At 37.7% G+C, this 12,602-nt stretch overlaps 1 protein-coding gene across 11 annotated transcripts in view; it reads left to right on the top strand.

Annotated features, from left to right (window-relative positions):
* The window catches only part of ERC2 (ELKS/RAB6-interacting/CAST family member 2), a 458,989-nt gene that overhangs the window by 51,336 nt on the left and 395,051 nt on the right, over positions 1-12,602 (top strand). For 7 of the 11 annotated variants that reach the window (XR_008462289.1, XR_008462283.1, XR_008462282.1 and 4 more), the window contains exons 3-4: positions 8,606-8,629; positions 9,311-9,727. Coding sequence is in view for 1 of the 11 variants with exons in the window: in XM_054162220.1 (XP_054018195.1) it covers positions 8,606-8,629; positions 9,311-9,727 (441 nt within the window). In the remaining 10 variants the exon portion in view is untranslated. The remainder of the gene's footprint in view (positions 1-8,605; positions 8,630-9,310; positions 9,728-12,602) is intronic. The other 4 variants (XR_008462285.1, XR_008462284.1, XR_008462281.1 and 1 more) reach the window with 1 other exon arrangement.

Below are 12,602 nucleotides of genomic sequence, written 5' to 3'. Positions count from 1 at the left end.
ACCAGTGTTAGATCCCTGTCTTAGAAATATTGTGAATCTCTACCGGAGTTTGGAAAAAAGAGCCAAGGTTAACTCTGTTTGTTGAGTGTTAAAGTCAAGGACTACTAAGTTTTGAAAAAGTTCTATGGGGAGAAAACCCCCTAAAATGCCATTTATGTGTTTATTTATTTCCTGCCCCCTACTTCCCCCCGCCCCTGTTTCTTTTCCCTACTGTGGCTTTATAGTTTTGGGAGAAAATGGCTGGTAAGGGTTTAAAGTTAAGAATAAAAGCCAAGTTCCAGAGGGCGTTTTGTGACTGGGTTTTAAGTTTGGTGGTGTCTCATCTTTGTGGTTTTAATGATTATTCTTTACAAGACAACAGAGTTTCAGATTCACGGTTGGATTTTCAGATTTTACAGATTTCTGTATTACACATTGAGGCTATACATAGGTGTGGTATGCTTTGTGGCTGTGTGTCCTCCCATGTTGTTGAATTATGAGGGGAAAATTACAGTCTCTTTTAAGAAAATACCTCGCTTAGCTTGTTAATTTTATTTTTCTGTATTAAAACTTCCAATTCTTACATGAAGTTAGATGCATGTGACCAGTTTCTCATCTGTGTTTTTGTGCTTGTTCGTGTTCTGCAGGCCATGGATTTACTGCCATCTGGTGGGATAAGCTAATAACTGCAGATATTGTAGTGACTGCTGGATTCATATAGCCTACTCTTATTAAATGTAAGAGTAAAGAAATTTAACAAAATTTATTGTGAAGCCAATATCTTCCAGCTTATGAAAGTATATATTTTTTTAAACTGTACAGAGCTCTTTAGTTCAAAATGTTGTATCTTTAAGGATTTCTCTTTCCTACACTTCTTCTGTAACTCAGGACAAAATATCTTTCAAGCTGGTTGTCCTGCTTTGTGATGCATCATTTTTCTCTGTTGGATCTAATTGAACACTGTTTTGATTTGAGCTACTAAAATATCTATTTTTTTCCCCCAATTGTAGCAGCATACATAGTTCTAACACTCCTTTTCAAATTGTTTCAATAGGAAATGATTATGTACTATTCCTAGTAAAGAAAAAAAAAAGGAAGCTGAAGAGTACTCTGTTATGTATTTTTCCTGATTAATATATAGCAGGGAGAGAGGTTGAAATTTGAACCTCATTTATCACTTTTTTTATTTCTGGCTTGCTAAAATCCGTGCTTGAAATTGTAATGTAAATAACTTCTATGATTTCTTTCTCTAGTGGTTGCACTAAGAGTATAGTTAGAATGTTTAAAAATCACAAAACCACAGAATGATAGGGGTTGGATTGGACCTCTGGAGATCAATGCCCCTGCTAGAGCAAGTTTGTCTAGAGCAGGTTGCATGGGATGGCATCCAGATGGGTTTCGAATGACTCTGGAGTTGAAGACTCCACCATCTCTGGGCAGCTTGCTCCAGTGCTCCAGCATCCTCAAAATAAGGATGTTCCTTCTCATGTTTAGATGAATGTTATGTTCAAGTTTGTGCCAGTTACCTCTTGTCATGTCACTGGGCAGTACTGAAAAAGGACTTGCTCCATCCTCCTGACACCCACCCTTTTAAGTTTTTATAAGCACTGATGAGATCCACCCTCAGTTTTCTTTGGTCTGAAAACACCAACTCTCATCCTTTTTTTCATAAGACAGATGTTCCAGTCCCCTAATCATCTTTGTAACACTTCTCTGTACCCTCTCAAGCAGTTTCCTATCCTTCTTGAACTGGGAGCTCAGAACTAGCCACAGAATTCCAGATGAGGCCTCACCAGGGCAGAGTAGAGGAGGAGGAGGAGAATCTCCCTCAACCTGCCACATTCTGATTAAGGCATCCCAGGATGCCCTTGGCTGCCTTGGCTGTAAGGGCACATTGCTGGCTCATGGTCATCCTGTCATCCACCAGGACTCCCAGGTCTTTTTCCACAGAGCTCCTTTCCAGCAGGTTAGACCCCGATCTGTGCTGATACATGGGGTTATTCCTCCCTAGGTGCAGTGCCCTTGTTAATTTTGAAAAGTTACTCTCTGCCCAACTCTCCAGCCTGCTCAGGTCACGCTGGATGGCATCCAGCATCCCTCCCCGTTTTGTGTCATCAGCAAACTTGCTGAGGATATACTCTGATCCTTCATCCAGGTTGTTGATGAATATATTGGTCAGGACTGGACCCAGTAGGTGGAGAGGATTTGAAGCTCATACAAAATATGAAGATGCCCCACTTCTACAGCTTTCTGTGATGCTGTGCATTTCTCTCTCATTTCCTGTACGGAAACTTCAAGCACCAATTTCACATGGAAGTTAAACATATATTTGCAATGCAATACTGACATTTTGTCTAGACTTCTGTCTTGCCTATTCTGTGTCTTCAATACAGTGTAAAAAACCCCTGGAATCTCCTTTCTGAGGACTTGACAAGCTATATCAAGCTGTTTCATTTCCTCATATTGTTTCTTAGTTAGGACATGCAAAATGCTATTTTTTTCACTATGTGGCCCAAGAAACATCACAGGCTGTATATTATGGAAATAATTGGTTGAGTATTTCTAATTTAGTTCTTATCATTCAGTTGCCTGTTAGTACTTACTGACAAGGGCACCCATCTTTATTTCAGTCTGTTATGACCTTACTATTGGAAACACTGTTTGGACATCTATATAGTTTGCCTTTATGTGCTGTTTCCTTTGATAGCTTCAGCATTACCTGTAGTAATTCCTGTACCGGTAGAAATTCCTGTCCTGGGATTTTATTTTATCTATCATTTTTATTTTATCCTCCTATCAAAGTAGGATGTTTCTTTGGAGGCAAACTGTGGAATAAGAAAAGGGAGCCTAGTTCACACGATTTTATCTAGGAAAAGGATTACTTTTATTATTTCAAGGCAATAGTGAGTTTCAGCCAGAAGCCGCTAAACATTATAGCAAAAGATCAAGCAGATAAAGAGAGGGACTGAAGATCAAATACCACAGGTTTTTCAGTGTACCCTTGTTTCCTCTCTATACTTTTGTTTTGTAAGTAAGTTTTTTGACACAATGCCTGAAAAAAAACACTGAGGTCCAGCTACATTAACAGACCTTTTTTTTCAAGAAATAAGGAAGCAATAGGCTTTTTTTAGCATCCAAGATTTTTCTGCACTGTTTCTTTTACTGAACTGGATAAGACATTCTACTATCCAGAAAGAGAGAGGAAGTTACTTGCCAAATGTTCTTCAGTTTTTATCAGGCTTTTAAAAAGCGATTAGAAACAATTGATTCTTAACTTCTTGTTGTTCATTAGCAGAAATTTGTAGAACAGTTCATACTGAACTCATGTTACTGAATATAATCTTCTGGATATACCAGGAAGGAGACAAATAAAATTTCCCAGATTTTCAACAGGGGCATTTCAGTTGTACATGACCACAGAAGCAGGAATAGAGGTCAACTTACTATGACAAATGCAAATCTGAATTCACATACACTTTGACTCTCATTTCTGGGCCCACTGTGATCATTGATGATCCTAATTTCTTCTCAGGCTCCAATATGGCACTCAAGAATGTAGATCCTATGGTATTTTACTATTGTTTGAATCCCTCAAATAATTATGGAGTCCCTAGAGCTTTTCTGAGAAAGAATATTACACTCCAGTAGTTCAGTAGTCTGTGCTGTAATCTGACAAGGTAGTGCTCAATCTGCAGCACTGAGGACACAGGATATGATTTCACTGTGAGGAGGGCTCTGCTTTTTTTTTTTTTCCTTTAAAAAACAATCCTAAACCAACCTCAAAATAATAACCAAAAGAAAGGTGAATTTGAAAGACCTGAAGTGAGATCACACACCACAGAAAATTCTGGCTGTGATGGAGAAATGTGAAAGAAAGGAGGAAAGGATTAGAGAGAGTAGTATTTCAGACATGCAGTTAATTTCATCTACTCCCAAATACTCCAAATTAATAAATGCATGTCAGTGTTTTAGAGGTGGTTATGTGGTGCTGTAAATATCTAGTATGAGGAAATATTATTTGACAGAATGACATACTGTGTCTGTGATAGGAAGCCTACTTCGGGCAAATGACAAAACAAAGAAAATAAATGAAAAATGACATCTCTCAGCCCACATCAAGACAATCTTTACAATCTTAGTTGGTTTCCACCAAAATATTTGTGAGATGACCCAGAGAAGCTGACTGAATACTAATAAAGTCTGATAGCTCAGATTAAAGCTAATGTCTATATTAAGAAATGCAGATTATACTGCCGTTAGCATATTATGGGGTTTGTGGAATCTGATGACAACTTTTGGGTGAATAATGAAATGTTCTCTGAGACACCTAGTTTCTGTTTGTCAGGGTATGTGGAATGATACGAGCAGTTCTTGTGGCAGTTATCACCTGAGATGTCCTTCCTTAATCCTGGGGGGGCGGGAATTTACAGTCTGGCACCTCAATGGTCAGACTATGAATGCTCTGTTTAGGAACTGGAATAGAGTCTCTGCCTTCAATCAGGAGGAGGAAATGGATGACTGGCTGTACTGGATTGTGTGGATTCAACAGCTTCACACAGCACACTCATAGAAGGCTTTGATAGACACTAGTGCACAATGTATGCTGGTGTCATCAGGATATAGGGATGGAGAACCCATCTGGATCTCTAGAGTGACAGAGAGATGCCAAGAATTGTCTGTATTGGAGACTGAGGTGAGCTTAACAAGGGACAAAGTGGGAAAAGCACTCCACTGTGACCAGCCCAGAGGCCCCTTGTGTCCTTGGCATAGGCTACCTCAGAAGAGGGTCACTCTGAACACAGAGAAGATAAGCAGGTGTCTACCCTGCCTGCTCTCTAGGTGTATATGGGATTGCTGTGAGTTGAAGGACAGCATGTGCCAGCTGCTACCAGGATGATTCCTGTCTGAGAAATTAGCTTGTTAGATTATCACTACATTACATTACAGAAAACTACCAGCGAGTTGTATATAAATGGATGTGCATTTCAAAATCTATCACTTAATGATAGCATAAGACCAGTATGTGCCACCAAATCCTTCAGATTGGCTTTCCCAGTCAAGGCAGCCCTGCTTTTCTTGACCTTACCTGAGGTTTGTCACTTCCTTCCATGCTGCTGCTAGCAGGCACTTTTTTTTACATGACAGTAGACTGAATTATTCAGCATCTTCTTTGCTTTTGGTGCCAGGGTGATGGTGCAAAGAACCATAAGCTATGTATTTCCGTAGGTGAACTAACAATCTTATCAGTGAGTCTCCTTGTGATTTCCTTTCCTTCAGTGTTCAACATATATCTAAGGCTTTGGAATGCTCTGAATGTACTTATCTGCTCTGGCCCAAGGAATACTGTGGCAGGAGAGTTCTCTGCAGGAAGTTCCTGTGGGAGTAGCCAGTTGCCACAGATTAGAGGAACTTCTTCCTTTCATAGTTTATTGTTTGATTGGTTGGTTGGTTTTTTTCAGCTTATGAGGGTAAATGGTGAAAGTCTGAACTATGGTTAATTTGGAGAAATATTAATGGAACCTCCTTTGCAGTTTCACGGATTACCTCTTGGAGTCAGGCTATAGAGAAGGAATAAAAAAATTTCCAAGATGACTATTTATTACCAAGAAGTTATCATAGAAATATTTCTGGTCAACTGGTTTGTTTTTTATGAAAAATATGATAGATCTTGCCTTTAAAAAAAACACCACATAAAGTTCTATGTCTGTGTAATGACAGCAGTGTGACAGATAATCACAGCCCTCCTACATTCCTCCCCCACTGCAATTAATTATACAATTTCATTCCACCCTCACAACATTTGTTCATTCCTTTTCTTAGCTAGCTGCAGATACAAAAATATGTTGCTATCACAACTCTAAATGTGGTCCCTCATGCTCAAAGAGACTTCTAAGTCTTGAACGTGTACAAAAATGGCAGAGTAGCAGTAGTCTGTCACAGTTGAGGCTGCTAGTTTTAACATAATTTCTGAGAAGCAGTCACAACTATTGTTGTGCATAGTGGCAAACCTGCTTATGGGTAGCACCTGGGAACTGCATACATAGGTTGTTGTAGGACAGAAAAGGAAATTATCTGGTTTATCTTAACCAGAGTTGCTGTTAGAGTTCTGATTTCTAAGAGCTTCTATGTTAAGCCAACAGTTTTGGCTTTTACAACGTGAAGTTGGAAGGGTTGTGTGTTAGGAACATGTCTGTTAAGTTTGCTTTAATTTTGTCTTACAACATTTTCAATATTTTAGAAATTAGCTTCCCTTTGCTTAGCTAAAGTCTTACAGACATATAGGCATTTAGTGCACAGAGGCTGCTCATTTTTGGGAAAGCATTCATTTGTAAATAGTTTTTGGCATTGAATAATAAATATTGTTTAATGTAACATTAGGAGGAGGTGTATTAAATCATTATTCAGATCACAGAAAACAATTCTTTTAATTGTTTCTAGTCTACTGGTAGCTGCTGAATATTGCTGTTGCTTAGTAGAGAAATAATTTTGGAATGCAAAGGATTTAGTTTACTGTGCTTATACAAAGCAAATTTTTATATGGATGTTATTTCAGCCAGTCATTCTTTTGAAGAATGTATACATTTGAGCTTCATTCTTCAAATGAATCTGTCTGATAACTTCAGTAGAAACCAGCTTGAAAATTAATTAAAAGGGAAAGTCTTTGTATAACATTGAATGAAATGTTGTTTGACTAAAAGGGGGCATTTCACTTAGAAAAAATTCTAACTGTTAAAAAAACACAATTAAAAATAGCATGAAAACATTCAAAAGACTAAATTTATAATTTGGAAAATGAAGAATTAAATATTTCTTCTCTGAGCTTTTGAGAGGTGTCATTGGCCAAACTTGATGCAAATTTAGGATAGTTTAAATAGATACAAATTATTTTTCCATAATTGCTCATCTGAAAATGTAAAATAATCTTTTACCAAGACTTCCTTCTGTAATGGAAATCAGAGAATACTTTGGGTTGGAGGGGACCTTTAAAGCTCACTCAGTCCATCCCCCTGCAATGAACATGGACATCTTCAGCTAGATCAGGTTGTGCTCAGAGCCCTGTCTAACCTGACTTTGTGTATGTGATGCAAAGCTAAAGTATGAGAACACAGTAAATCTGTATTCTCTAACCCAGGATATCATTTAGTTTGGAATCTTCTCACAACTGCTGTATTGGCCGGTTAAGGTTATCTACAGAAGTCATGGCCCTATGACCTAACACAGTGAAAAATCATTTAGAGATAAATGGGTTTGATTCTGTTTACCTTGCAGCATCTGTCCCTCTTTGTCATTGCCTTCCCACGTCCTTGTTAATTCATTTGTTCATGATCATCACCAAACATAATTTATGTATAATTTAAAAATTTTATTTGGATTTATACACTACATTTCTGTGCTAAGACTACCCAGCTTGGGGTCATAAACAGTGTATTAGTAGATTTAAAGTGGGAAATTTGCTACATCTAGAGGAGTTTTAAAGTTATTGGGAACTTCTAGGTTTATATAAATAAGTTAAAAGATGATGAGATTAAGGAAAGGTAAGAGTTGCCCTTAAATTAAAGCAGAGCTGTAAATGAATAGCCTACATTTGCATGGTTTTGACTGAGTGTGTGCTTAACAATATGCAAATATTTAAAGACTTGAGATCTAGACATCTATTAAACCAGTGCTAGGTAGTGATAGAACAGATATTAAGCGTCTAACTGTACAGAATTCTTCCACTGGCAACACTTTTCTCTATTTGAAGTAGCTGATGAAAGACATGATTTCCAAAGGTTATTTTCTGAAGGTTTTGCATTTTTCATTTTGTTTAAATTATTGTTACAAACTGACAGCTTTTGATCAATTGTGCTAAACATGAAGGTGATATCAAATGAAATGATGTTTTGTTGTTTGTTTGGGATTTAAGTTTTGTTTGTTTGTTTGTTTTGTGTGTTTGTTTTTTGAATGTGTAGTTGCAGAATGTCCATTAATGCAAAAAAGTCAGGTGCCATGCATTTAAGTCCCCTAATTCCTGCAATTAAATGTCTTATGGTACAGACTTTGTGACTATTTGAGAATTCATATTTGTATAAATTCAAAAGGCTTTGTATAGAGGGGAAAAATAGTAAGAAAACCAAAACATCAGATAAAAGTATAATATAAAATGAGCATAATAAACCATAGTAATTTAGGATAATTGTATCTGTTCCAGCCTTAACATGGGCAAAATCCTTTTTGATTTTGATTTGTGTTGAGTAGAGAGCACAGGATTTAGCTCTTGAATGGGGGAAGAGCCCCATACTGAGATGTAATACAAATGTTTTAGGACAAATTTCTGTGTTTTGAAAAAACTTAAAGAAGGAAAGAACAGTAAGATAGAATAGGAATGCTGATATTCAGTGTGGGAATGATTATTTCTAATCCATTTTTCTTCGTCACATCTATTGAGTCAAGTCTGTCTATAGTTTAGGTTTGTATATTTGAGTACTGTGAAGCTGTTGGTGCCTTTCTGTATAACTCAATAAAATTATTTTTTTTCTGTTGAAGGTACTTTTTGTTGAATTCAGTTCTTTCTGTTGAATCTGCTTGCATCTGACCTTTGTTTATGTTGATTTTGCTTCATTTTTTCATTTACCATGCTGTTCAGTTTTTGGATGCCAGGAGAACAAAGGTTTGTCCACTATTTGCAGTCAATTTATTTTTCAAACTTCAGTATTGCTTATTGGGTTTTTTGTTTTGTTTTTGGTTTTTTTTTGTTTGTTTGCTTGTTAGAGATACAGTAATCCTGTTTACTAAACGTGTTTCATAGCTTTAGTTGCCAAAATAAAAACCCCCAAAACCCCCAGCCCCAACTCGGCCCCTCCCCAAAGCCCCCTTCAATTATAGGGAGTGCTTTGATTGACTTCATAATCAAAAATACTGTTGAGCACCATGAAGGGTATCTTTAGTCTATGAAGTAATTTAGAAAACATGGAATACTGAGTCTTTCACTATTTAGGTACATATTGACTGTACTAATGGATGTGTCACTGCCTAGTGTTTGGGTTTGTTGGTTTGCTTTTCTTTACAATTTATTTTATCTGTAGCTGACACTATTTTGTGTGTATGTGTGTTTGTCTTTTTTCTTTTTTTTTTTTTTTTTATTTTTAGAACCACTTGAAAGTTACCATTACAAATACTGCCACATGCATTTGCTGTTTTCTGAGGTCATTTGATATACTTTCATCACTGATTCTAATGAATTTTTGTAACAGTGTACAACAGAAGTTTCATCAAAGATTAGCCTTGCATTCAGATCCTAACCTGCCTTTTTTTCTTTTTTTTTTTCTCCCCCCCTCCTACTTTATTTCAGCATCTGCAAATGACAATCCAGGCACTTCAAGATGAGCTTAGAACCCAGAGAGACCTTAACCATCTTCTTCAGCAAGAAAGCGGAAACCGAGGAGCTGAGCATTTTACCATTGAGCTCACGGAGGAGAATTTTCGAAGACTTCAAGCAGAACATGATAGACAAGCTAAAGAGCTCTTCCTGTTGAGAAAAACACTAGAAGAAATGGAGCTTAGGATTGAAACACAAAAGCAAACACTAAATGCCAGGGATGAATCAATAAAAAAGCTTCTGGAAATGTTGCAAAGTAAAGGTTTGCCATCCAAAGGAATGGAAGATGACAATGAGAGAACTCGAAGGATGGCAGAGGCTGAATCTCAGGTTAATCATTTAGAAGTGATTTTAGATCAGAAGGAGAAGGAAAACATGCATCTTAGAGAGGTAATGAAAAACTCATTTATTTAAAAGATATTGTTAAAGTACTTGCTGCAGGTTTAGAAATGTAGAAACCAGATGTTCTTTTTCTGCTCTCATTTTTTCATTTAAAAGATAAGATGCATTTGTTTTATATCTGTGATAAGTACACACCAGGCCTACATGACATTTGAAAGGGAGTATAAGAAATTATGAAAGAAAGTTAATTGTATTTGAGGCTTATTGTTTCATGTGTTGTTGCTTTGTGGGGTTTCTGAATTTTTTGAATTTGGATAAGTTGGTGCTTGGCATACGAAGATGAGAACTACTGAAGAAAGTAGCACCTTCTGCAGCTGTAAACTAAATAGTCATGAGTGCATGCACTCTACTTTTGTGTTTGATATTATTACCCCTTGTGGTGAAATTATTATTTAAACACATTTTGCCTTCCATGTAAGCAAAGTCTTCTGCCTATGTGCAGTTCTAATGTATTTTCATGTGTGGTACCCCAAATTTTTAGGTAAATGTGCCACATAATATTGCCACATTAAAAAATGAGGGTGATGGCTGCGCTGCACATTAAGAAATCCTTAATTTGATCCCAATTTGATCCCACTCTCAACCCGATGCCCATATGACTTGGGCATCTTTGGGATGACGGAATTAGTACTATACAAAGAAAATCTGGCCTGGTGTCAAGTCTATCTGCCTCTCTACATTCCAGCAGTCCAGCATTAAGCAAACAAGACAATGTGAGTCTTCCTCACATTGCCTCCTGCTGAGAAGGATGAAAATTACAAGAAGGTCATGTACAAGCTACTTGCAGTAAGGGAAATCAGCATAAATGTGTTTGTTCCCTTAGAATCTCAGCAACAGCACAGTCTGATTAAACTTCCTTTCTAGTTAAAGCACCAATTTGCCTGGCAGATCAAAGCATGAATAAAATGAGTGCAAGAGTATAGAAAACTGTTATTGGCTCTTGTCTATCATGCTGTATGAATACTAGAGATTAGCAGCTATTTACATCTACAGAATGGTGTCAAAAGATTTTCTTTGGACAAATTCTTTCATACTGACTGTATGGCTCCTTTAGTAGGTGTGTTTCTTCCTTCCTCCCCACTGCCCCCCAGTCTTCTCTAACTTGGAACATGTTCTGAGGACTCAGTGATATCTGTTGCCCATCTGATGCATGGAAACTGGAAAATTTGCAAGGCACAATTGATACATTTCAGTGCAGTTTTTTTGTGGATCCTGAATATTTTAATAGAATTTTAATTAAAAAGTGATGGCCGATGAGTGAAGTCTGAAAGTTGGTGGATCCTGGTGGGAGTTGTACAGTAGTCAAGAGTAGCGAGAGAAATAAAACTAAATAGCGCTTGAAAAGTAGATGAAATATAAGCTTCCAACTAAGGTCTTTGGGCATCCAATTTATTGATTAGTGCAAGGAATGCTGAAATGAGATCATATTGCTAATTATAGACTGAGCATGTTTCTCCTGTATTTATACTGAATTAGTTTTATGTTTCAGAGTTTCCCCTGGGGCTGTCCTCAGGGGCCAGGAAAAAAAAATTATTTCTCCCTCAGTTTATTTAAGAAAATAGAGATCATTTTTCTTCTGGAGTACTGCAAGTATAGAATGAGTTTTACTGGAGTTTCTGCTCATGGCATGGTGATATGCCTTAGTAATAGAGCAAGGTTTAAAAATATCCTAGGTTCGCTGTCTGGAATCTGTCCCTATTAGATTGGCAGTAACTTTCTAGTGATTGGGAGATTTTGGCTAACAATTTCCTTGCTATTATAAATTGAAGGCTCTGGGTTAAGTCTGTCTCCAGCTTTCTTCCTGTGGCACATGGTGTTTAGCCTTTTGCTGTCTTGCTTTGGGAAGGAAGTTGTCTGTATGCTTTGAGGGAAAATCAGATCCTCTGGATGGTTTTATCTATTTGTTAAAATTCCAAATGGATCAACATTTGATCTTTGTGTGTGGTTTAGTAAGTCCTTGTTATTCTGCAGTGCTTGTTTGAATTGTTGTCACTGCATAGTTGTCATCCTGCACAACAGTTTTCCAAACATGAAAAACACAGGAATTACTGCCTTGAATCTTCTGTGGTAATCTCCTCAATGGACAGATATATTTAATTTTACTTTTTTTAACTAGTGTTGTTTGTATGGTTTCATCCTAACTGTGTAAATGACTTTGCACAGTTACTGGAACTGTTTTTTGTTTTTAAATTTTGTTTTGGTCCCTTTCTTCCCCCTTTCTTCCCCCTTTCTTCCCCCTTTCTTCCCCCTTTCTTCCCCCTTTCTTCCCCCTTTCTTCCCCCTTTCTTCCCCCTTTCTTCCCCCTTTCTTCCCCCTTTCTTCCCCCTTTCTTCCCCCTTTCTTCCCCCTTTCTTCCCCCTTTCTTCCCCCTTTCTTCCCCCTTTCTTCCCCCTTTCTTCCCCCTTTCTTCCCCCTTTCTTCCCCTTTCTTCCCCCTTTCTTCCCCCTTTCTTCCCCTTTCTTCCCCCTTTCTTCCCCCTTTCTTCCCCCTTTCTTCCCCCTTTCTTCCCCCTTTCTTCCCCCTTTCTTCCCCCTTTCTTCCCCCTTTCTTCCCCCTTTCTTCCCCCTTTCTTCCCCCTTTCTTCCCCCTTTCTTCCCCCTTTCTTCCCCCTTTCTTCCCCCTTTCTTCCCCCTTTCTTCCCCCTTTCTTCCCCCTTTCTTCCCCCTTTCTTCCCCCTTTCTTCCCCCTTTCTTCCCCCTTTCTTCCCCCTTTCTTCCCCCTTTCTTCCCCCTTTCTTCCCCCCTCTTTTTTTTTCCTTTTTCTTTTTTTTTTCCTGAGAATGCCTTTAAAGTAAACTGAAACTGGGATATTGTTAATTACTTACATTCACAAATTTTTTAGTGTTTGCTTAAATTGTGTTATT

Source organism: Dryobates pubescens, chromosome 1, assembly GCF_014839835.1.
Source record: "Dryobates pubescens isolate bDryPub1 chromosome 1, bDryPub1.pri, whole genome shotgun sequence".
Lineage (NCBI taxonomy): Eukaryota > Metazoa > Chordata > Aves > Piciformes > Picidae > Dryobates > Dryobates pubescens.
Note: the sequence above shows the minus strand (reverse complement) of the source record. Positions and strands in the feature narration are given on the sequence as shown.